Source organism: Manihot esculenta, chromosome 2 (genome assembly GCF_001659605.2).
Source record: "Manihot esculenta cultivar AM560-2 chromosome 2, M.esculenta_v8, whole genome shotgun sequence".
Taxonomy (NCBI): Eukaryota; Viridiplantae; Streptophyta; class Magnoliopsida; order Malpighiales; family Euphorbiaceae; genus Manihot; species Manihot esculenta.
Window position 1 is genome coordinate 14,733,422 of NC_035162.2, and position 26,368 is coordinate 14,759,789.

General features: G+C 32.3%; 2 protein-coding genes across 2 annotated transcripts; both read left to right on the forward strand.

The window, feature by feature from the left end:
* Positions 1-501: 501 nt before the first annotated feature.
* Positions 502-6,616, forward strand: LOC110603492 (protein PIGMENT DEFECTIVE 338, chloroplastic). Its single transcript, XM_021741238.2, has 8 exons — positions 502-1,514; positions 2,913-2,987; positions 3,064-3,135; positions 4,551-4,631; positions 4,759-4,856; positions 5,554-5,679; positions 5,994-6,042; positions 6,126-6,616. Exons 1-8 carry the CDS (start codon positions 609-611, stop codon positions 6,288-6,290), a joined length of 1,572 nt encoding a protein of 523 aa, XP_021596930.1. The 5' UTR covers positions 502-608; the 3' UTR covers positions 6,291-6,616.
* Positions 6,617-14,843: 8,227 nt separating this feature from the next.
* On the forward strand, positions 14,844-18,716 carry LOC110608675 (LRR receptor-like serine/threonine-protein kinase RGI5). Its single transcript, XM_021747955.1, has 2 exons — positions 14,844-17,893; positions 18,005-18,716. Exons 1-2 carry the CDS (start codon positions 15,031-15,033, stop codon positions 18,385-18,387), a joined length of 3,246 nt encoding a protein of 1,081 aa, XP_021603647.1. The 5' UTR covers positions 14,844-15,030; the 3' UTR covers positions 18,388-18,716.
* The last annotated feature ends 7,652 nt before the right edge of the window (positions 18,717-26,368 follow it).

Here is a 26,368-nt window from a genome sequence, read left to right on the forward strand (position 1 = left end):
GAAGTTTTTTTGTTATTTATAAAAAAAAAAAACATATATCATTAACATTAATCTAGGTATGATTTGCTGGAATGTTTATGAATCTTACTGCAAAAGAAAATAATTTATTCTAAAAATTATATATATATATATATATATGATGTGAATGAACGATATGATTTACGATGCGTTTCTTGTAAGAGTTTTAAAATTTTTTTTTTTAAATTAATTTTAAATTAATTTTTGAAGTGAATTAGATATGATCTAATTTATAATATCTCATTAACAAAAATTAATATGTTAAAATGCATTTAGCTTTAAATATAAAGTTATAAGTCTATTTCACCTAAAAAATTCAAATTTACTGATTTGTGCCCAACGAAAAATACAGGATTGATTTGAACTTGTTTCTGATTAACGTTTGGATCCTTGGATGGGGTTGTGATTTGGGCGGACTACTTGGGCCTATGTAGCCTTGCGTAGCCCTCTTTCATGCCTCTGTAGCCCAACGTAGAACACAAACATTATGAGAGGTAAATCTGAGGATGGACAGCATGCCAGCGTGCGGAAAAATCTATCACCAAATTCAAACATGGAGAGTTAGCTCATGAGGTGCAGGATAATCCAAGATGCAAACCCTTCTTCAACCCTGTAAGTCTGTGCCTCTCTTCAACTCTTCGTTACCGCTTGGTATTAACAATTGTCTTCTCAAATACAACGGTCCAATCCATACCACATGCCTGAAATTCTCTAGTTTTCACTTATTTCCTGTTACTGGGTCTCTCAAAGCCTTGTCATTCTCTGAGAATTTTCCACTTTGGAGAAGTACCCATATCTCCTTTTGCTGTCAAAATGATGCTTTTGATGATTTTTCAAGCACCCAGATACCTGAAGGGGCGCAAAACTACAGAATTCAAGAGAATGAAGAGCTTGAATTGCTAAATAAGCCATCTCCAGTAGCTATAAATAATGGGGTAGGTTTAGAAGTTGAAAAAGAATCTGAAACAAATAATAAAGAAGAGGCATTAGCCCCATTTTTGAAATTCTTTAAGCCTAGGGATTCCTTAGAAGAAGTAAACGAAGAGGAGGACGATTCGAGCGTTGTAGAGGGGAAGTCTAATTTGAATAATGAAGATAAGGAAGCTAAGAAGGTTAAGGTGGACTACTATGAGCCAAAACCAGGTGATTTCGTCGTGGGTGTCGTGGTTTCTGGGAATGAGAATAAGCTCGATTTGAATGTTGGTGCAGATTTGTTGGGTACGATGTTGACAAAGGAGGTGCTGCCTCTGTATGACAAAGAGATGGAATATCTGTTGTGTGATATGGATAAGGACGCTGAGAGATTTATGGTGAGAGGGAAGACGGGAATTGTTAAGGATGAAGCTGCGGTGAGTGGTGGAGGAGGTCCAGGGAGGCCGGTTGTAGAGACCGGAACTATACTCTTTGCAGAGGTTCTTGGGAGGACACTGAGCGGACGGCCATTGCTTTCAACCAGAAGACTATTCCGGCGGATAGCTTGGCATCGAGTGAGGCAGGTTCTTTTCTTGCTTTTTTCTTTTGCTTTTGGTGGATTTGGTAAATTTTGTGGAGGATCAGGAGCTTATGAATAAACAAGCTTCGTTTTAGAAATTTGTTGCTTCTTCACTCCTGTCACATTCAACACTGGATTTTAATAAGGAATGATTGAAGAGTTGCTATAGTTATCATCATCATGTCTCAACCATTAAACCCTAAGAAATGACATATATTAGTTTTCTCTTGTTGGAAAGCATTTAAGTAATTGATACACACTAATCATTTGTCACAAGTAGTGGATTTTATGATTTTCAAATTATGGTTATATAAAATTAGAAGAGGTTGGCTTAGGTGAAATGGTAAAATTATGCTCCTTGTGACCTAAGGCAATGGGTTTGAGCAAAGGAAATGGCCTCTTTACAAAGCAAGAGGAAGGCTGCATATAAACCATCTCTAGATCCACAAATGTGGCATTGTTTTGTGCATTAGATCACCCTTCTGTAATTATATAAAATTGTGGAGTGTCGGGTTTATTTTTTATTATTATTTTTATTGTTTATATTTATTGACAACACACAACTATTAATGCATGAAAAGTGGGGAAAATAGCATCAGTTAGATAGTATTAGCCATGGTTTGAAAAAATTATCTAAACAATAAACAACACTTTAGTTTGAAATTGAAAATTTTATATAATTTTCATTGTTGAATTGTTTCCTTGAAGATTTATGAATAAAATAGGTGGGCTATAAAAACAAGAGATATAATCTCTTTCTTATTTTATTGCTCAGGAAATGCACAAAGAAAATGGATGGGCATGCACATAATAGACATTTAGCTCTTCATTATCATTATTTTTATATTATTAATCGGTTATGTTAAATATTACAAAATAAAAAAGTCACATTAATTATTGGTAATACAAACTAATCTTTATTTAAGGTATATATATTAATTAATAATAATAATAATGATACAACTTAAGGATACACTTTTAGCATGTTATATTACATTTAAAATCACATATTAATTAATATTGATAATAATACTAATTAATTTTATTTAATATATAACATTAATTGTTATTATATAAAAAAATAATTAAAATATAAAAAAATGTATTAAAAGTTTAAGTATGTCACTTAACATTCTTATATAGGTATATGAAATTCTGAGTTTAAGTGTGCCTTTAGGCATACTCTTATGGCTAAGGAGATAAACATGTGTCAATTCCTAATTATCTTAATTTAGACATCGGTTTTATATTGATATATATAAATTACTTATTATGTTGTTCTTTTATGTCCTACATTTCCTTCCAATTTTTTAGCTTTCAGCAATCAACCTGGAAATAGTTTTTAGAAAAATTGGCATCAAATATTGGAACTCTTTGTGACATTTTACTATGTGTCTATCAGATTAAAGAACTGAATGAACCTATTGAGGTTAAAATCACAGAGTGGAACACTGGGGGCCTGCTTACAAGAATTGAGGTTTGTGTTTATATCATTGATTTGTGCATGCTCCTGCATTTTGTTTCAATAGTAACTTTGTTAGAGTTGAGTGCAGGGATTGCGGGCTTTCCTCCCAAAGGCTGAGTTAATGAACAGAGTGAACAACTTCAAGGAGTTGAAAGAAAATGTAAATTGCATTTCTTTAAAATTTACTGTTTTCAGCTTCTTAGTAGATATTTTCTATTTCTGAGTATGATATATGATACTTCTTATGATTTGATAGTTGTTGTGATCCTTCATGAATCATAGAAAATCTCAAGTCTAAAAAACCAAAAGAATTTTTGAAACATAAAATGTCTTCTTGCCGGACTTGCATTGTTTATATTGTAACTCAATAAATAATAAATCACTTGAAGTAGAGAGAAGCCTCGTACTTTTGATCATTGCAACAATTAATTTGCAACTGGTTGGTGAGGGCCCAATTTGGTCCAATTAATTTGCATCATACATGTCACTGGGTAAAAATTATCTAATGCCAGGCAATGGTGTGAATAGAGGGCAAAAGAAAGAGAAAGAAAAGAAAATGCTAATTGGCAGGCATTATTGTACCTCCAATCTATTTATTGTCTCATGTCTTCTCTCATCACCTTGATGAGATTCTCTTTGGCTCCCCTCTCGCCATTTTTGCTGCTTGAGAAAATACATTTTTTAATGAGAGTATTCTGTGCAGACATCTTCTGTTTTAAGTGCTATGTCTCCATCTTTTGTTAATAGATGCAGCAGTTGTATTTGATCATGTAGTGAGTAGAGATAAGAAAGAATTTTGGATTCCTACTACAAACAGATGGAGGGCATGTGAAATCCTTATAATTACAAACTCTGCTTTTTTCCAAAATTAAATTGCACTTTGATGTAGTCCTTCTGCTTCCTTTCTTTTTAAGCAAGCTCCTATGATTGGAAGTTTTAATGTCAACAATGATTACTATTATTTCCCTGGTTAAATAATTACCGGTACATGGTTGGTTTTGTTTTATTTAAAAGTAGCTGGAGTATATGCTTAGCTGCATAAATAGCTAAAAGCAAAAAATTATTGACATGTATTAATAAGAATCTTATACAGTATGTTTTTCTAAGAGATTTAATCATTCAAGGGCCATCACAAATTTATCGTTTTGCATATTGATTTTTGAAAAATAGGATATTCTAGGCAGAAGTCAATAGGTTATGATGTTTTGAGCTGTTTCAGTTTTAGATGAACTATTTATGCGACTCATTATAGTTGCTTTCAAAGAAAGCTTTTTGGATTTTCTATTTAGAACTAAAATTCTGAGCTTGTAGCTAGAGTCATTATTGGTACTTCTGATTTCTGAATGTATTTTATTGTAAAGTGACCTTGTCAACCAATTTGGTGCCATATCTTTGAGAAGTGATAGGGTAAAGTCTAGGCTCGTCTCATAATCTACAGTAATACGCTATCTTCTATATGGTTGTTATTTGCCTGTTATGTGCTTTATTATCTTGCATTGATTTTATACTCCTTGTGGATTCTTTTCTTCTTATTCTTCTTTTGCTCTAAGAATTACCAGTTTCTTGATGGTGTAGGTGGGCCGCCGAATAAATGTACTGATTACTCGAATAAATGAGGCTAACAATGATCTGATACTGAGTGAAAGGGAAGCTTGGGTTAGTTTCCATGTGGCCTTTTTTGCCCCCTCTTTTTTGTTCTGGGATAACTCATTTAGTTATGGTTCGTTTTGCCTTTTCCATTTTTGGTGGCATGAATGGCTTGCTGACTTTTAGACAATTGCAGGAAATGTTAAACCTTAAGGAGGGAACACTGCTTGAGGGAACTGTTAAGAAAATTTTTTCGTATGGAGCCCAAGTAAGAATTGGTGAAACTAACAGAAGGTGAGTGTGGAATATAATTTTAGTTGAAAACTTATTTCTGTGTTCTATTCGTGCTGTTTAATTTTGGCATTTTCATTTCTGTTACCAGAAGAGGGATTTGAAAATTTGTACATATTGGTGGTTTGCAAATCCTTTCAAAATGAGATGTACTGCATAATTGCAGGAAAATGGTCTTGACTAGGAGAGGGAACAAATTTATACTGAATGTAGATGGGTTGGTGGACATATACTGTGCGCTCTTGCTCAGATGTGTTACTGTTTAAATTTCTTCAAGAGGTGGAGTGGAGACATGTTGTGACACATGATCTTAATTTTAGTCATTTTGCTGGGAATAAATCTGTTAAGGGTAATCCACTTTTTGTTGCACAATTGGCAATTTAGCTTTTAAGAGTTCCTTTTTTCTAATGTTTTGGCGGCGCGCACACACACAGACATGAAATAGTTAAGAGATGCTTATAGAAAATGTGTTCACCTTTCCATGATTGTATAAAGTAAAAACTTATTCAATCCATTCTTGTTCACTATGCTAATGCTATCTGTGAGAGATAAGAAAAGGATTCTCTGAATTTCAACTATGAGTGGATATTCTATCTTTCGATCTCTTGTATCAGTCTGGAAATATTTGTGTTAATAAATACTGCACCTACTTTCTCATCATTGGTAAGGAAGTATCTTAAACATTGTTGATGCATTTCAGTGGGTTGTTACATATTTCAAACATCTCTAGAAGCCGAATTACTGCTGTCAATGAGTTGCTGAAAGTTGACGAGAAGGTTAAAGCCCTGGTTGTGAAGTCAATGTTTCCTGATAAAATTTCACTCAGGTAATTGACTCAATTGCTTGCTTTTTTGCATTGATCCTGTGTTCATTATCAGCCTCAAATTTCTTTGCAATCAAATCCTATCCAGTATTAGCATTTGCTAATCCAGACAGGGGATTCAAATTTATTTACAATCAAATCGTATCCAGTAATAGCATTTTACTTATAGGAAACTTCGAGAGAAATTTGACTGAGTTTTACCCAATGAAAGTTCTTTGACACAGCATTCACACGTTGCTTAGCTTGCGTAGAACTTTTAAAGCCAGATAGAGTACCAATCGGCTGCTAATGATAAATTCTACTCGTGTGTAATGCAGTATTGCTGACCTCGAAAGTGAACCAGGCTTATTCATATCAAACAAAGAGGTGAAATTGTTCGTCTGATTTATCTGTCTCAATTGGCGTGTTTCGTATAGTTCCATTGAAAATATTTCAAATTCTTTGTTCAGAGAGTGTTTGCTGAGGCAGAAGAGATGGCAAAAAAGTACAGGCAAAAGCTACCTGCGGTTTTAACCACTCGAAAGTCCGAAACCCCTCTAAACAATGCCTTCCCTTTTGAAAGTGAAGCAACTATGTATGCAAATTGGAAGTGGTTCAGATTTGAAAGGGAATAACGAAGTTCACTGACATAACTGATCCTTTGCTGTTGTACCACCCAATTTGGAGGGAGAATCAATGCCGAGTGGGGCTTGCCATGGAAAAAGGAAGAAGCTTCTTGTCAGGCTACTGTCCTCACCATGCGGTTTAAGTATGAAATTTACGCAGCTTTTGCGAATTTTGCTTTACCCGATGGAGAATAGGTAAGAGCAAATGGTGATTGATAATCAGAGCCTAGAAATGAGTTATGCCCAATTGTTGTTGTACACAGTGCGTACTGATGCATCAAATCTTCTTCACATTTTGATAAATCAAATTCTTTTACGATCAATTATGAGATTCATGATGTTGTTGTGAATTACATTTCTTTCTTGTTCTAAAGCACATAGTAGTTGTTTATGAATGTTGGCCTCCTTGTGAAGAACTCAAATTAATGGCAGTAACAATACTGTAGCTTCAAGGTTGAAAGAGTTGATACGATGTTTTAGATTTATTTATTTTTACCAAAAAAAGATGTTTGGGATTAATCTTTTATATAAAAGAAATAATAATAAAAATTACTAATTTCGGCTTGAACCAGACAGACGTTGAGTCTAAATCAAATTGAAGAAGTTGAAAATGGTGTAGGGCGGAGGGCTCCATGCATGAATTTTAAAGAGAATATAGCCAACAAAAGATACCTTCAAAGTCCATTTGCTGCCCATAATTAAGCTCTCACTTTATATAATAAAGCTTAACAGTATTATCAATAATTATTAATCTGGCATAGTGAAAAAAAAACAGTCATTAATAAATTTAATTTTTTTTTATTATAGGGAATTATATATAAAAAACAACAATTTTTTGTCCTTGTCCCACTAGAATAGCGAGGAAATGTACAGTATAAAGTGAGTAGCAGATTGCTTGCACAAGAGAAAATTATAGATAATGCTTGTATTCAAAGACATGCATTTAAAATATATATATTAAAAAAATATAAAAAAAGAAATTGCTGTCGCCTATATCCATTGTTGACCGCCTTAATTCTAGCTTCTGTGTGATCTCAGTGAACTGCCAAATCATGATATGCCAAGTTTCTGTCTTTTATTTAAAAAAATTTAATTATTTAATATGATAAAATTTACTAATTTATTTTTTAATTTTAAAAATATTTTAAAATATTTTTAATATTTTATTAAGTCTATTAATTAATTTTTTTATTAATTTTAATGATTAAATATAATAAAAAAATATAAATATTTTTTATTTAAAAAATTAATTAATAAATTTTTTAAAATTATAAAAAATTAAGCAGTAAAATATTTAACAACTAAAATAAATAAAAAGAGTAATTAATAAATTTTTTAAAATATTAAAAATATTTTAATATATTTTTTAAAATAGAAAAATTCACTAATAAATTTTATTATACTGTAGAGATTAAGTAATAATTTTTTTTATTTAATTATATCTTTAATTATCTATTATTGAAAATTTTAACCAATTTAATCTTCTGCAGCTGCATCCTACAGAGTGTTTTTAGTTGATTAAATACATGTTTATATTAATTACAATTAACCCATTGAAAATCATAAATTATTTAACAATTAAAAAAATTATAATAATTATATACAAATTAGTTATATTATCAATAATATATCAAAAAAAATTCAAAAAATAATTATATATTATTAATGCATTATAAATTTTATTGATTATTTTTTAAAATTTCATAAAACAATAAACTTATTTCCATTCAGCTTTTTCAATTTATTAAAATTCAGAATACACCATTTAAAATTTAGAGTACAATTATCAAAATGTGTAGTTAATTTTAATTTTCTCTGATAAAGTATTAATAATATAGTTAACTAAATAGATTATAATTATAATTAAATATTTAATAGATTAACCACAATTAATACAAAAGCGTATACATATATTTAGCTATTTTTAATTTATAAAAATTATAAGCATTTAAAAATTTAAGTATATATTTAATTAAAATGCTTATAATTTTTAGCTGAATCTTAAAATTGTTATGAATAAACACTTGCACCACTTAATGCTTAATCTTAATTATCCTTACTGCAAAAGATTAATTTAGTTCATTTTGATCCTTTGCTCAAATTAATTAAAAATTTTAATACAAGTTTAATTTAGCCTAAAACTTTAAAAAAAAAATTGTGTTTCTTGAATTTTGAGTTAAAGAAAACAAAGCTAAAAATTAACTCAGTCTTTTGATTTTGGATTTTGATTAACGCTAGGTCTTTGCTACTTGGATTTTGATGAACACTAGTTCTTTGCTACTCGGATCACAATCGAAGCGTATGAAGGAAAGTTAGACCGTATTATCATCAGAGTTTAATACGCAAGTTTATCCTCTAGCATGCAGTATAGGCCACACTCAAACAGGTTGGGCAGAATAGAGTTCGGACCCAATTGAGACTTAATGGTCAGTGGAGAACAGACTCTTCTACATCTAGATAGAGACAATACGTCTTATATATGGTTTTGCATGATAGCGACATGTAATATTGTAATAAGGTGGTGGTTACAAATCAGAGGGAGTGAATCATACAGACCAAACTTACACACATACTCTAATTTTATACATTATGAATCTCAGATCAGATTTAAATTAAGAAATTAAATTCAATTCAAATTAAAAATATAATTTAGACAAAATACTAAAAATTTGCTATAAATTAATAAATTTCTCAATTCTCATATCCTTTATTTTCAATCACCGATTTTAATTCTAAAAGATTTTATTCTCCTTTATTATTTTTTGTACTGAATCGAAAATCTCTATGAATTTTTTTCTCATCATCAATGTAAAAATCTTCATAAATGTTGCTTTGTTGGTTTGTAAATTTGCTTTCCATCTCAATAGCAATCTTTCTCTCTCCATCATATTCCTCTAAATCTCCATTCTCACTTTTAATGTATTTGCTAAATCCAACTCGTACAAAATCACTAGTCGACCTCTTATTTGCAAGAAGCGATGAATGAGATGGAGATTGTGGAATGACACATGAGGCAAAGATTGTGCAACAGGCTACGAGGAATTTGGTGTGGATATTGAGTTTTAGGGTGATGATGTGATGGTGATGGTCTTTTTGTAGAGAAGGATGGGATTTTGACAGTTTTAGTAGTCAAAATTGGAACAAGTCATCATCTTTTCAGTTAGATTATAGGTTCATTTTTGCATGCATTTTGCTTTTGAGAAGGTTGATTGGGTAATTAATGTCGGTGAGGTATTTGGGTTTTGATATTTATATGTTTCTTGCTCTTTCAATATTCGATTTGAAGGAATATCATTCCTCATCCTTGTTTGATGAAGTATGGAGATTAAAAAATATTTAAATAAATAGAAATTTTCACCAACGATTGGATAGAGAAAATATCAACAGACTTGGTTCTATATTTTAGGTTTTTTTCTCCCTCGAAGATATAATTTTATTATAGAAAATAGGTACAAATCCAAACCATTAAATAGGTTCAAAAATACAAAGTAAAAAGAAAAGTCTACTTTAAAATTTTAATTTAAACTAAAAAAGCTTGATTTTGTTGAGGATCGTGATTTTAAAAAGATGAAACTTTTTAAGCGTCGCTTCTAGTTTGAAAACATCCGTCCATTATCATATGAAATAAAATGACATTTCGATAAAAGTATTCAAAAAAAAAAAAGAATATCAAATACATGTATTACCGAAGACCATCAAAAGAGAAAATCAACCACAAAAATACAAATCCAACAACACTGGGAGGAGCCATCGTAGAGAAACGGGAATTCAACTTCCGGATTGAGATGACTATCACTCCCGCATTCAAGAGAAGCCACATGTAATCCATCATAAAGCAGAAAAGAGAAATCCATCATAAGACAGGAGAAGAGATAATCAACGACAAGTCCTAAACAAGCTGATCAAGACTAAATTTGAGGATGAGCTAACGAAATAAAACGAGGAGCTCATCCTCTAGAACAGGTGACTACTTCATCCAGACCAAGAAAAACAATAAGCAATTCAATCGAATAGCTGAGCCACCACTTTGCCCTTTACTCGTTGAACAAAGACTATCCAAGCGTCATGGGTTGGGAGTCTACAACTTAAAAAGAAAAAGAGAAAATCAACCATACAAGAGATAAAAAAACCCAATCAAGAATCCTCCATTTTAAGTACCACGATAAAAATAAGTAAATACACCACACTTTATCATAGGAAAGATAAATCCACAGCTGAATAGGGAGGCTTCCGCCTCCAAAAGACACAGAATTAAATTTCAAGGAAAATAAGAGACAATAGTCTATTTTATGCATCAATAGCTACACTCCCCAATTATTTACTCTACCTATGTCATTAATATGGATTTTTCAATGTATTGTAGTTTCACTTAGCTAAGTAAGATCTGTGTTTAGGACATCAATGCACCAATTTTTAATTAATTAATTCATTAATATATACATATGTATTAATTTTCCTAAATGATTGTGTGAATGTGATGCATGAAATTAGGGATACGGTGCGGATCGCATGAAGTATATATCACATGTTTATGAAAAAAATAAAAATAAAATATGCCATATAAAAATTCTCTTTTTGCTGTGAAAAATTAAAAGTTTAAGGTATCTTAATTGTTATAAACTATATATAATATAATGATTTTTTATTAGAATATTACTTTTTAATTATTTCAAATTTAGTAACTATGGTTTTTGTTTTTTGAAATGGAGATCGGATATTGTGAATTGGGAGAATAGAATCTGAAATCACTGAAAATTTATTCAGATGCACTTATTACCAGACTAATCATGTGAATGCAATCAAATATTTATATATAAGTTTATGCATTTAATATATATATATAATAATAATAATAATTTATTAATTGTGTTATAAAATTAATTTATATTTTAAAAATTTTAATTTATAAATAAATATTTATTATTAATTTTTTAAATAATTTTAAATTTTAAATATAATTATCTCAATCTTATAAAATTTTATAAGAGTTGAAAATTTTATTTATAAAATTTTTATGAGTATTATGATTTTATACGATTTAATTATATTATGTTAATATTTTTATAGTAGTTTATAACGATCCATGTTTGCACTGTAAATAGTTTACATTTTTATAAAAAAATTACTTTTATTTTTTTTTTATTTTCTGTTAAATTATAAATTTTTATTATTCTCATACTCAAATTTAAAAATTTCAAAATAATATATTTAATGTTAAAAAATTGTAAAATAAATTTTTTAAAACAATATCTAACATAATTCAGATTTTGTCATACTGTTCTATTTTTTAACAATATGTTCACTCATAATTTATATACGTACACACACCCACTTAGGTAATAAAATTTATTAAGAATAAAAAAAATAAATTACACTTTTATTTTAACTCAAAAATGCTACGTAAATAAAAAATTATTTTATCTCTTGATAATTTTTATTGATTTCACTTTTTCATACATAATAAAAAAATAATTTTTTTATTAACTTTTCAATTATATTAAATATTAAATTTTATTAAATATTAAAAAATATTTTAAAATACTTTTTAAAAATAAGATAAAATTAAATAAATTTATAACGGTTAATTTATATATTATTATAGTATAAAAATAAGTGAATAATAATTTTAGAGTAATAAAAAAATAAAAAATGAATAAAATTTATAAAATAGAAAGAGCATTTATTAACTACGTAATATGTGACAATAAATAATATATTCAGTTTTTTTTTGCAATTAAATAATATATATTACATTTTTTCTATCTCATAATTTTTATTTTAAAATTATTTTTTATTTTTATTTTCATGTATAATATATAAATAAATTATTATAATTTTATTTAATGGTGTTTTATTTTCAAAACAATTTTTATTAATTGCTATTTTTTAAAATAAATATTTAAAATATTTTTTATTATGTAATAAAAATTAATATTTTTAAATAAATATAATTAAAAATTAATAAAAAATTAAAAAAGTAAAATGAATAAAAAATTATGAAAAGGATTGAGTATGAGTTTTAAATATAATTTAAAAAATTTAAAGGAATGGGGAGGTATCCCTAGCTCATATAGCTCTCCTTCTGTGTCTTGATACAAACATTTAATTTAATAATTATTGAATTTATTTTTATATAACATTTAAAAAAATTATATATATTGGACTCACAGACTTAGTCTGGCGGTAAGTGCATTCGAATAAATCTGAGATCTCTCACAGACTTAGTTTGGTGATAAGTGCATCCGAATAAATATAAAAAATCTCAGGTTGAATCCCACTCCCCATTTCAAAAAAAAAAAAATTATATACATTAAGATTATTTGATTTAATTAAAAAGGGGAAGTGTATGGAATCATATGAGCATTGGAAATGAAAATATGGGTTGTAATAGAAGACTCCAATTATTAAGTGTTTTGACTTGAAAAAACCAAAGCATAAGTACAGTAATTAGGGCTTTCCTCATTTATTTCCATCTTGTTCTTTCAACATTGATTTGAGAGCACCATCAATTTCAATTTTCTAGGCCTCAAAACAAAATTAAGAAAGTAAAACTTTTTAAGAGTAAAAAAATAAATTTTCTTTATTTAAGAAATATAACATTTTACTTTCTTTTTATAATTTAGGGTTTCATCCTCTATTGAAATTGGCAATCAGTCTTTAGGTGAAACTTGAGAGTTCCCTTATGAGAAGTAGAATAGAAACGTGCGGCTAGATAGGAATTTGGAAGAGAGTGAATACATCACAAACCCTAATCCCTAATCGAGAATTGTGCCCTAATTTATATGCTTACATTGGAAAACAATGTAAAATCCTGTGTTTTCAGATTAATCTTTAGCCCTACTCCCAAAACAAACCCACCACCCTTTCTTCCTCGGTAATTAAATCAGCATTGCCTTTGTTTCACCACACCACAGTAAAAAAATTAAAAAATTAATATTAAACCTGTTGGATGAGAATCAAATCTATCAACTTTAATTTTTCAATTTATGTTACATTGATTTTTTTTTTAAAAAAAATTATTATTTAATAATGAATAGTCTGACAGCATTTATAATTAATAATACACAAAATTTATAATATTTATTCATTAATGGTTGTATAAAGAACGAATTCAATACCACAAAAAATTAAAATAATTTTAAAAAAAAAATTATAATAATTTCATGCAAAATGAAAAATAAAAGCGAAATAGAAAATAAATTTACCAAAGAATAAAAAATAATATAAAAATAAAACCTAAAAAAAACAGTGCAAGCATAAACAAATAGATGCTCCAAGTAAACATCCTCTGTATCCACGCCACACTTAAATCCTAGCCATTAAAATTAGCAAAGGCCACGTTTAAGGGCATAGGGTAAGCAAAATATAAAAAAAAATAAATAAAAATTTAATATTAAAAAATAAAAAGCATATTTTATAATAATAAAATAAGAAAAAATTACTGTATGGAGAAAAAAGACATTGAGATTGGTTGCTTATGCTTAATTACTCTGTTTTACCTTTCACAATCTCCTAAGCTGCCTCCCTCCTATTATCTTAATCTCCATACTTTAATTAAAATTTCTCATTTCTACTTTACTTTGCTAGGGCTTGGGAGATTGTTACCCATGTGTAGGTTTTATTATATACTATAATTTTATATAATTAAATATTTAATAATATACATAAAATAAATTAATTCAATTTTTAATATAGAGTTAATTATTATATTCATGAATTTATTCGTTAATATGCTTAGAAGTCGGTTTGTAAATCTGTTCACGAGTTGAGTTTATAAAACTAAACGTATCGAATATTGTTAAGTTTGAATTCGGATCGTTTATTAAACGAATTTAAAAAATAAATTTAAATTTAACTCATTTAAAAAGTAAATTGAAATCAATTGAATTTTTATTAAATGAATATCGAATCATTCACGAATAATTTATTTAGTTTACTAGGTGTGAAAGGATTTTTTTACTTACTATTTTAAGAAGTTTAAAATTAATTAAATATTAAATCCCATTATTATGCCTTAAAACAAAGCCTTAACTTTTCTTAAAAGTTCAATTCTATCCCCACTTCTGAACAAAATGCATCATTGTCTCTTGTCGCATAGCAAGGGCAATATGGACCATCGGAAAAAAGAAGCAGTGGGCGCCCAAATAGTACGTATAATAGTAAGTATAAACTATTTAAATGGAAGATTTCTCACAGCCTACTACTAGCAGCAAGCAGCTGTAGAGAGCTCCAAACTCACGGCCTCGCCACCACCCACCACCACCATTACCGCCGCAGTCACCATCACCACCGAAACCCAGAAAGCATTCAGGAAACCTGCATAGGACGTGGAATCTTGTCATTTTGTTAATAGCAAAATGCATCATCATACCACCAACACCACCATCACCAAGGAGCGCCCACCACCACCATCACAACCACCAGTCCGCCACCATTAATGTTGTTCTGGTAACGTCCTTTCACCGCTAGATTGGGAATGGTTGACTATATTCAACATATCTTCCTTCCACTAAAAAATTAATGGCGCTTAGCTTTTTGCATAACTCACATGCATGGTTTAGTGTAAAACTGAAGCATCCTTCTCTCCACAGAAACCTCTCTCACATGCATTTTGTCCCCTAGATATAGGACCTTCTCCTTTTCTTCCACAACCGTGACCACCACCACTGCCGCCGCCATCACTTCTTCACCACTGTTCCCTTTTATCAGCCCAAGAATTTCTAAGTTTGGTCATCAGTCCCCAGCTGATATGGAGAAGCGAAGCCATTGTGTCTCGTTCTTCTTGATCTTGGTAATGTTAACCACGACTAAAACATTAGTACTTTTTGTTGCTTCCCTATCTCCTGATGGAGAAGCTCTTCTTTCTCTTCTCTCCTCTGCTGATCCATCTGCAAAATCATCCTCTTCAATTCTTTCCTCTTGGAACCCATCAAGCTCAACACCTTGTTCATGGCAAGCCATTACTTGTTCTCCTCAAAACAGAGTCATCTCTCTTTCTTTGCCGAACACATTCCTCAATCTCTCTTCACTGCCTTCACAGCTTTCTTCTCTCACTTATCTGCAACTTCTCAATCTCTCCTCTACCAATATCTCTGGTTCTATCCCTCCTTCCTTTGGCCAACTCACCAGCCTTAGGCTTTTAGACCTCTCCTCTAACTCTCTTTCAGGTGAAATACCACAAGAACTTGGTCTCCTCTCTTCACTTCAGTTCCTTTACTTGAACTCTAATAGATTATCTGGTACAATACCTCCACAACTAGCAAATCTTACTTCTTTACAAGTTTTTTGTCTGCAAGATAATCTCATCAATGGCTCAATACCATCCCAGTTGGGTTCTTTAATATCTCTCCAGCAATTTAGAGTAGGTGGGAATCCTTATTTAACTGGAGATATACCTCCAGAATTAGGACTATTAACCAATCTCACTACATTTGGTGCTGCTGCAACTGGGCTGACTGGTGCGATACCACCTACGTTTGGGAACTTGATCAATCTCCAAACTTTAGCTCTTTACGATACAGAGGTGTTTGGTTCTATACCACTTGAGCTTGGTTTGTGTTCAGAGTTGAGGAACTTGTATTTGCACATGAATAAGCTCACTGGCTCCATCCCTTCTCAGTTGGGTAAGTTGCAGAAACTTACTAGCTTGCTTCTATGGGGCAATGCAATTTCTGGACCCATCCCAGTTGAGCTTTCAAATTGTTCGTCTCTGGTTGTGCTTGATGCTTCAGCTAATGATATTTCTGGAGAAATCCCAAGTGATTTAGGGAAGTTAGTGGTTCTTGAGCAGCTTCACTTGTCAGATAATTCATTAACCGGTGTGATTCCCTGGCAGTTAAGTAATTGCACAAGCCTAACTGCTCTGCAGCTTGATAAGAATCAATTATCAGGTGCTATTCCATGGCAGATTGGAGAATTGAAGTATTTGCAAAATTTCTTCTTGTGGGGCAACTCAGTTTCTGGTACCATACCAGCATCTTTTGGGAACTGCACTGAATTATATGCTCTTGATCTTTCAAGAAACAAGCTTACAGGGACAATCCCAGATGAGATTTTTGGATTGAAGAAATTAAGCAAGCTTCTGCTTCTAGGGAATTCATTATCAGGAGGGTTGCCGCGAAGTATTGCAAATTGTCAGTCTCTGGTGAGATTGAGGCTTGGTGAAAATCAACTCTCAGGTCAGATTCCAAAGGAGATTGGCCAGTTGCAGAATTTAGTCTTTCTAGACTTATACATGAATCATTTCTCTGGAGCAATCCCAGTTGAGATTGCCAACATCACAGTTCTTGAGCTCCTGGATGTGCACAACAATCACTTTACAGGAGAGATACCGTCTCAGCTAGGGGACCTAGTGAATTTGGAGCAGCTTGATCTTAGCAGAAACAGCTTCAAAGGTGAAATTCCATGGAGCTTTGGCAACTTCAGTTACTTGAACAAGCTGATTCTCAACAATAATCTTCTATCAGGGTCAATTCCAAGATCCATTAAGAATTTGCAGAAGCTAACGCTGCTTGATTTGAGCTACAACAGCTTCTCTGGTCCAATTCCACCAGAAATTGGTTATGTGACAAGCTTAACCATCAGTTTGGACTTGAGCTCAAATGCATTTACAGGAGAAATCCCAGAGACAATATCAAGTTTGACCCAGTTACAATCAATTGATCTTTCTCATAATTTGCTTTATGGGAACATTAAGGTTCTTGGTTCTCTTACAAGCCTCACTTCCCTAAATATCTCTTGCAACAACTTCTCAGGCCCTATTCCTGTAACACCATTTTTCAGAACTTTGTCCTCTAGTTCATATTTTCAAAACCCAAATCTTTGCTTATCAACTGATGGGTCTACTTGTTCATCAAGAGTTACTAGAAGAAATGGATTGAAATCGGCCAAAACTGTAGCATTGATTTCTGTGATTCTGGCTTCAGTGACAATGGCAGTTATTGCTTCATGGATTTTACTTTCTAGGAATCATAAGTACATGCTGGAGAAAGCTTTAGGAGCATCATCCTCTTCATCAGAGGCTGAAGATTTCTCTTATCCATGGACTTTTATCCCATTTCAAAAGCTCAACTTTTCCATTGATAACATCTTAGATTGTTTGAGAGATGAAAATGTGATTGGCAAAGGCTGCTCTGGTGTTGTCTACAAGGCTGAAATGCCTAGTGGGGAATTGATTGCAGTCAAAAAGCTTTGGAAAACAAAACGAGAAGAAGAACCCGTGGATTCATTTGCAGCGGAAATTCAAATTCTAGGACACATTCGACATCGAAATATTGTGAAGCTCTTAGGCTATTGTTCCAATAGAAGTGTCAAGCTTCTTCTCTACAACTACATTCCAAATGGTAATTTGCAACAGCTGTTGCGAGGGAATCGAAACTTGGATTGGGAAACAAGGTACAAGATTGCAGTAGGATCAGCTCAAGGTCTAGCTTACCTTCATCATGATTGTTTGCCTGCAATTCTTCACAGAGATGTTAAGTGCAATAACATCCTTCTAGATTCCAAGTTTGAGGCTTATTTGGCAGATTTCGGCCTAGCCAAATTGATGAACTCTGCAAATTATCATCAAGCCATATCAAGGGTTGCTGGATCTTATGGTTATATTGCTCCAGGCAAGCATGCTTAATCTTCATATTCTCTTCTTCAAGAGTACCAGTTTGTTGTTTTTTTTAATTGAATTCTTAGTTCTATTTATAATAAATTTCCATTACCATTACTTGCAGAGTATGGATATAGCATGAATATAACAGAAAAAAGTGATGTTTATAGCTATGGGGTGGTGTTGCTAGAGATTCTAAGCGGCCGGAGTGCTGTGGAATCTCAAGTTGGAGATGGGCTGCACATAGTTGAATGGGTGAAGAAAAAGATGGCAAGTTTTGAACCAGCTGTTTCAATACTAGATGCAAAGCTTCAAGGTTTACCAGATCAGATGGTGCAAGAAATGCTTCAAACACTAGGTATAGCAATGTTCTGTGTCAACTCTTCCCCGGCCGAGCGGCCGACAATGAAGGAAGTAGTGGCATTGTTAATGGAGGTGAAGAGCACACCAGAAGAATGGGGAAAGACATCTCAACCTTTAATAAAACAGTCATCAAATCAAAGTTGAAATAAGGTCTTAGGTTTTTGTGGTCTTATGTCCTTGCAGAGACATCAATGATTGATTTCTCTTATCTATCCCAAGAAGAAAAAAGAAAGAACAATGCAACTGTTGAGGAAAATGAGAAGAGGAATAGCTTTGAGTGTTGGTATTGTTTTGGGTTTCTTGTACAGTTTTAGAAACAGCAGTGTGGTCATGCTTTGCTTCACATCACTTTAAATGCGTGAATACTAGGAAGTTTTCCAGTAATCTAGAGCTCTTCCAGTTAATGCAATGTTTAGCTTTGTTCTTAGCTCTTAAACTTTTCAAGGTTCCCAAATTTCAGATTAAATTCTGGCTAGTTATGTTTCTAATTGCAGTATTGACATAACATAAGAAGCGAGACATTCAAAGCAGCAAGAGAAATTCAGGAAGCAAGAAATGAAGAGAGATCTTCAGAATCATATAATTATTCAAGCCTGCCTACAATGTGGGGCAGCAGGTGGGGTTGTGTATGGCCATTAACTCGGTAAAATATAAACATAAGGGTAAAATTACTATTAGGTCCCTGCCTTTTATTAAAATTAACTACTTAGTCCTTAATATTTTAAACCTAATTAAACCTAATTAAAATTAACTACTAATTAATTTCTCTGTTAATTCTAGCCGCCAATAATACCCTTAATACAAAAAGACTAATTAAGAAATATTTTTACAAAATTGTATTTAAAAAAAAAATAGATAGTTAATTTTGTCAAAATGCATGAACTTTGTAATGATTTAATATTCAAACACATTAGCAGAAATGGAGCTGCAGCTATATCTCAAGAAGAGGAAAAAGCAACTTCCCTCACACAAAAATTGCAGGTAGGGTCAATGCTTCAGGATAAAAGCAGACAGACAGGAAGGAGGCCATGCCTCTCCCTCTTCCCCCACATGCCTCAACAGGCAAAGGATTTGCTCCCCTTGTCTCCTTATTCTTCACTTGCTCCATATTCCTTTTTTAATATATAAATACATTGTCACAAGTTTTGGTCAAAAAAAGAGAGATCTAATTTGATAATAATCAGCAACTTATTGCTTCAACATGCATCCCCACATCCCCCTCTGCCCTCTGCTTTGCTTCCCTTTTCTTTAAAGTATAAGAAGATTTACAATTTAGTCCCTAAATATTACTATTATTTACAAGTCAGTCCCTACATTTTTAAAAATCTATTAAAATGTTTTTATTTTTTTACCTCTATTAATAAAATAGTCTTTTTGTTCATTTTTAATCATTTTTTCTGTTAAAATATTAGTAAAAAGAGAAAAATTTCTTAAAATCCTAAATTACCCTCACTCTTTGGCTTGTGATAAAATCCCTAACTCTTAGACCCTTTCTCCAAAATAAACTTTCTCATAATTTTTTTTCTCCAAAGTGAGATAATAGCGTACACTGTTGCTTTTCTATTAAATTCAATAATGGTGATCTCTGCATGCTATGAAGATAAAGAGTAAATTATTTTTCAATTCGATTCAATCCAAAAGGAGAAAGATGAGAAAAAATAATTAAATAATAGAGATAATTTGGTTTTTTGATATATTTTTTATGGTAGAAATCGAAAGAATTTAATAAAAGGACTATTTCGTTGACGAAGATAAAAAATAAAGATGTTTTAATAGATTTTTAAAAATGTAGGGATTGACGTATAAATAATAAATTTCTTAAATTATGTAACTAATAAAGTTGAGTCCCTTAACATGTAATACCTTGATGAAAGACCAATAAATAAATGCAAACTCAATTATTAATTCAATAAGCTTCTCTTTTTGTTTCTTTAGCAGTTAGCTCAAGCTTTATAGTTCCTGGTATCATGCCTTAAAGCAATCCAAAAAGAAAAGGAAAGCAGATCATGTTCATTCACAAATGGGGTGGTGACCCTACTGAGAAGCTGCAAAGGGGAAGAAAAGCCAGACTGCCCATGCCCATCACATGAGAATCTATGTCCCCTTCTCAACATAAAATTTGGCCTTTACCACTGATATTAATCTATACAAGTAGGGCTAAATATATTAATTTTTAATTTTTAATTTAAATTTATCTGTAAAATATTATTTTTATGCTTTAGAAAGAGTGATGATGCTCCTGTCCTGGCTAGCTCATCTGCCAGTAATATAAAATTAAAAGAATAATAAAATAGTAAAAATTTGTCTTTCCTAAATGCTTTTCGTGGTTTTGTGGCTAATGCATACTTTACGCCATCAATCAAATCAAATTATCCCTTTAATACTGCATCAAATCACTAAACAAATCTTCCACTGCTTGCTGCATGCATAAAAAGCAAGCATTTTTTCAAATTTATTTGGTCACCCTTAATAATAATTATTATTATTTTTTAAAAAAAAATTATGCTTTTTGAATATTTACCTTTAAATAAAGAATTTTGCTAATTTTATAAGAATTTATTTAAATTTTTTTATTAAATAAATCATGTCAAACGAAGGGTTAAAATGCATAAAAATTCTACAACAAAAGCATGAAAATACTGTATCAGAGAAGAATTGCCTTTTCCACTCAATAGACTAGGAATTGGCAACAGAGATTCAAAAAATCAAGATGGAATTCAGCATCAAGTTGCTTATATTTGAATTAGTGGTATCAGTTGTTGATGAGAAGTATGTAATGTGAGGGTGAAAATGAAAATCCAAATTGCAGGCTCTTTCCAGAATAAGATTGCAGACATGATGCAAAATGGGATGATGGTTTTCTTCCAATCCAGGAGCTGAGGCCAATATTAAAGATAAAGACTAACTATAACAGTTTTATCTATTTGTAACTTGAGTTATAGCTGTATACTTATCTTGTATTTAGTTAGTGATAAGGGTTAGAGTTGTGATAAGGTTTAGAGTCATGATAAGGTTAGAGTTGTGATAAGATTTAGAGTTATGATAAGGTTTATAGTTGGTTGAGATAATATTTGTTATTCATATAATCTGTATCAAACTCAACCACTGGTATATACTATATAAATGTATTCTATACAGAAATACAAATACATAGAATTCTCAATATCATAAATCTTCTATATGGTATCAGAGCCGCAATCTGCTCTCACGAGTTTTCTGATCCAATTTTCTTTTAATTAATGGCTTCGTCATCCAATACCGTCATTCAATTAAATGCTCCAATGCATTTTCCAATTAAACTTACTCCGGAGAATTTTCCTGTTTGGAGAAAACAGATCCAATCAATCTTAATTGGTCTTGATTTACTTGATTTTATTGATGGTTCACGGGTTGCACCATCACAATTTATTTCTGAAAAAGACAAAACAGCCAACCCAGCTTTCGCCTTATGGTTTCGACAAGATCAAATTTTGATCAGTGCTCTTTTAGGAAGTTGTTCCGATACTATTCAACCCTTGATTTCTTCAGCCAATGCTGCCAAAGAAGCATGGGATCGGCTTCACCAGAGTTTTGCTAATGTTTCTCGTTCTAGAATTCTGTCCTTAAAAACTAAATTAGCACAGAACTCTAAGGGAACCAAACCGATTGCTATTTTTCTCAATGAGATGAGGGCTATTGCAGATGAGCTTGCTCTTACCCAGAATCCGGTGAGTGATGATGACTTAATTGTTTATATTATCACGCGATTGGGAGATGATTACAGTCCCATAGTTGCTGCGTTAAAAGTTCGTGAAACCCCAATAACCTTTTCTGATCTCTTTGAAAAACTTACTGATCATGAACGATCCCTACAAGAAAAAGATTCCACAACTGTTTCAGCTATGTCACAAGTGATTGCTACTGTCAATTACACTCAACGTTCTGGAGGGCGTTCACACAATCAGAATGGCAATTATAATCGATCTCCACAAAACTCCAATTATTCTGGAAATCGACGTGGTGGTCGTGGTTCTTACTCTGGTGGTCGAGGTCGAGGTTCTTATCGACCTGATGTGGTATGTCAATTTTGTGAATATACTGGGCATACTACTGCTGAATGTCGCAAATTGGCTCGCTTTCTTAAGGAGAATAATATGTCTTTGAAGACTGATACCTCGCATTCTTCAGCACCGATACCTGCAGTTAATGTTACTTCTTCTATGGCTGCTTCTTCTCCACAACAATGGTTGTTTGATAGCGGAGCTTCTCATCATGTTGTGTCGAATCCAGCTTCTTTGCAAAGCTATTCTGACTATGGAGGTCCTGAGGAAGTACAACTTGGTGATGGTAAAACGCTTGCTGTATCACATACTGGTTTTGTGCAAATTCCTACTTACTCTAAGAATTTATCATTGCCTAATGTGTTATGCGTGCCTAATCTGCGCAAGAATTTGGTCTCAATTGCTAAGTTGTGTCGCACTAATCATGTTTCTGTGGAATTTTTTCCATCTTATTTTGTTGTGAAGGATCTGTACACGGGGGCGTCTCTCCTACGGGGAGAGAACATTGATGATATCTACTGTGCAAGTTTTTCCAGAGTTAATTCTCAACGTTCTCAGCTGAATGTTACTACTCGGTGTCTGTCTTTGCTTTCTGAATGGCATCACAAGCTTGGTCATCCCAACAATAAAGTCCTTTTGTTAGTACTTCGAAATATTGGTCTTCAGTCTATGTCTAAATATGTTTCTAGTTTTCATTGTACTTCCTGCTCTATGAGCAAGAGTCATAAATTACCGTTTTCTGAGAATTCTCTTGTTAGTAATAAGCCTTTGCAACTTGTTTATTCCGATGTTTGGGGTCCTACACAAAAATCTATTGATGGCTATGCATATTACGTTACATTTATTGATCACTATTCTAAGTATATTTGGCTATATCCCATGAAGCAGAAATCTGATACTCATGATTTGTTTATCCACTTTCAGAAATTGGTTGAAAATTATTTTCACACTAGAATTGTTTCTGTGTTCACTGATAATGGTGGGGAGTATCAAAAGCTTAAGAATCATTTTTTGTCTTGTGGTATTTCACATTATACAACACCTCCACATACGCCAGAGCATAATGGTACTGCTGAACGTCGTCATCGCTCAATAGTTGAAACAGGTCTTGCTATGTTACAATTTTCGTCTTTACCTTCTAATTATTGGTCTCATGCTTTTCAGGCTGCTGTTTATTTGCTCAATTGGTTGCCTTCGTCCGCTATTTCGTTTCAAACACCTTTCTCTAGATTGTTTGGTATGCCTCATAGTTTTAAGAGATTGAAATCTTTTGGTTGCCTTTGTTTTCCATGGCTAAGGCCATATAATAATTCTAAACTTCAGTGTCGTTCATTGCCTTGTATTTTTCTTGGATATTCTCCAACTCAATCTGCATACAAATGTTACGATCCAAAGGCTAATCGTTTGTATTTGTCTCGTCATATTCAATTTGTTGAGCATATTTTTCCATCTGAAACTTGCACTAGTTCTCATCAATTTACAGATTATTTTCGAGATGCTTCTTGTACAGGTTCGGCACAACAACCAAATCCATCACCTGTTGCACCAACTGCAGTTACTTCGGTTCCATTGGCAATTTCTATTCCAAGTGATTCTGATTTGTTGGTTTCAAGTACTGGTTCCGAATCTATTACAGCATTATCAGCAGAATCTGATCAATCTACCATGCCATTAATTAGTACTGAGACTCAACAAGTTGACCCTTTGATGACTGAATCTTCTACTACTGCTTTAGATTTGCCACTACCGATTGTTTCACAAGACTCAGTTCCAGCTCCTGTACAACGGCAGCAGCGACAAAGGAAGCCTAACTCAAAATATTTTAATTCTTCTTTTGTTAATCTTACAACTAAATATCCTTTACCGGATACACTCGAGCCAAGAACAGTGAAACAAGCTCTGGCCAGTTCACTTTGGCGGCAGGCGATGGATTCAGAGTACAATGCTCTTTTGAAAAATAAAACCTGGGAGCTGGTTCCGAGAGACAAACATCATCTTATTAGTTGCAAATGGGTGTTTCGGATTAAGCGTAAACCAGATGGTACTATTGATAAGTACAAGGCACGTTTGGTTGCCAAAGGATTTCTTCAGGAACCTGGGCGTGATTATTTTGAGACATTTAGTCCGGTTACAAAACCGGTTACAATTCGGGTAGTTCTTACTCTTGCAATTTCTAAAGGATGGCAGTTAAGGCAATTGGATGTAAATAATGCCTTTTTACATGGCACACTTTATGAAGATGTCTATATGCAGCAACCTCCAGGATATGTGCAACCTGAGTTTCCTGATTATGTTTGCAAACTGAAGAAGTCTCTTTATGGTTTGAAACAGGCTCCACGAGCTTGGTATCTTGAACTTACTTCTTTTTTGCTCAAACTTGATTTTCGCAAATCAAATGCTGATGCGTCCTTGTTTATTTTTTCCTCCAATGGGATTATTGCATATTTTCTAGTATATGTTGACGATATTGTACTTACAGGTAATAACAATCATTTTCTGCATACCTGTGTACAGAAGCTATCTGCTCAGTTCTCTGTCAAAGATTTGGGAATATTAAATCATTTTTTGGGGGTTGAAGTGATTTCTACAGCTGCAGGATTATTTCTTTCGCAACATCGACATATTGCTGATTTGTTAGACCGATTTGATATGGCTGGAGCTAAAGAGGTGAATACTCCTATGTCTACAGGAGACAAGCTCATCTTAAATGATGGTTCTAGTTCGACTGATTCCACCGTATATCGCCAAATTGTTGGATCTCTTCAATATTTGGCAATTACGCGTCCTGATATTTCTTTTGCAGTGAATCGGCTGTCACAATTTATGCATGCACCGACGCAAACTCATCTTCAAGCACTGAAACGTGTTTTGCGATATCTTAAAGGAACCATACATTATGGCTTATTTCTCAATCGAAATTCCACTCATACTCTGTCTGCCTTCTTTGATTCTGATTGGGGTGGTGTCCTTGATAATGGGCGGTCTACAACAGCTTATGTTCTATATCTTGGTTCTAATATTATATCCTGGAAATCTAGTCGCCAAAAGACTGTCTCCCGATCTTCTACAGAGGCTGAGTACAAAGCCTTAGCCAATGCTGTAGCAGAGGTATTTTGGGTTCAAAGTTTATTACAAGATTTGGGAGTACCAATATCACAACCACCAGTCCTTCATTGTGATAATCTTGGTGCGACTTACTTCTGCGCCAATCCAATCTATCATACTAGGATGAAGCATCTTGCACTGGATTACCATTTTGTTCGCGAGAAAATTAATGCTGGACAGTTAAGGGTTCTTCACATAAGTTCAAAAGATCAAGTTGCTGATGTGCTTACAAAGGCTTTGGGAAGAACTCAGTTTTGTTACTTTAGAACCAAGATTGGAGTCTCCGATGGCGCCTCAATCTTGCGGGGGCGTATTAAAGATAAAGACTAACTATAACAGTTTTATCTATTTGTAACTTGAGTTATAGCTGTATACTTATCTTGTATTTAGTTAGTGATAAGGGTTAGAGTTGTGATAAGGTTTAGAGTCATGATAAGGTTAGAGTTGTGATAAGATTTAGAGTTATGATAAGGTTTATAGTTGGTTGAGATAATATTTGTTATTCATATAATCTGTATCAAACTCAACCACTGGTATATACTATATAAATGTATTCTATACAGAAATACAAATACATAGAATTCTCAATATCATAAATCTTCTATAGCCAGGAACTCCAGGACTTGGGAAACAATCTAATATGAAATTATATAAGAAAGGGCTACGTTGCTAAGAACTTTGTTTTTTAGGAAAAAATTGAAAATTAATTATTTAGTTCGATATTATTCTCAAATTTTCTGAAATTTTAAAAAACATACCGATTAATCGTATCGTTAAATTTAGCTTTCCGTGTGGTATAAAAAAAAAAGATTGCTCATTGCACAGCTGCATAATCTAGAAATATACTAAATAAACTTGACTCAATGGCTGTATTGATAATATGGACATTTATATAGTTTTAATATTTTAAAATACTCAGATATTGAATTTGATTTTGATTTTATTTAAAACATGTTGATTCGTTTGAATTTTAATATCTT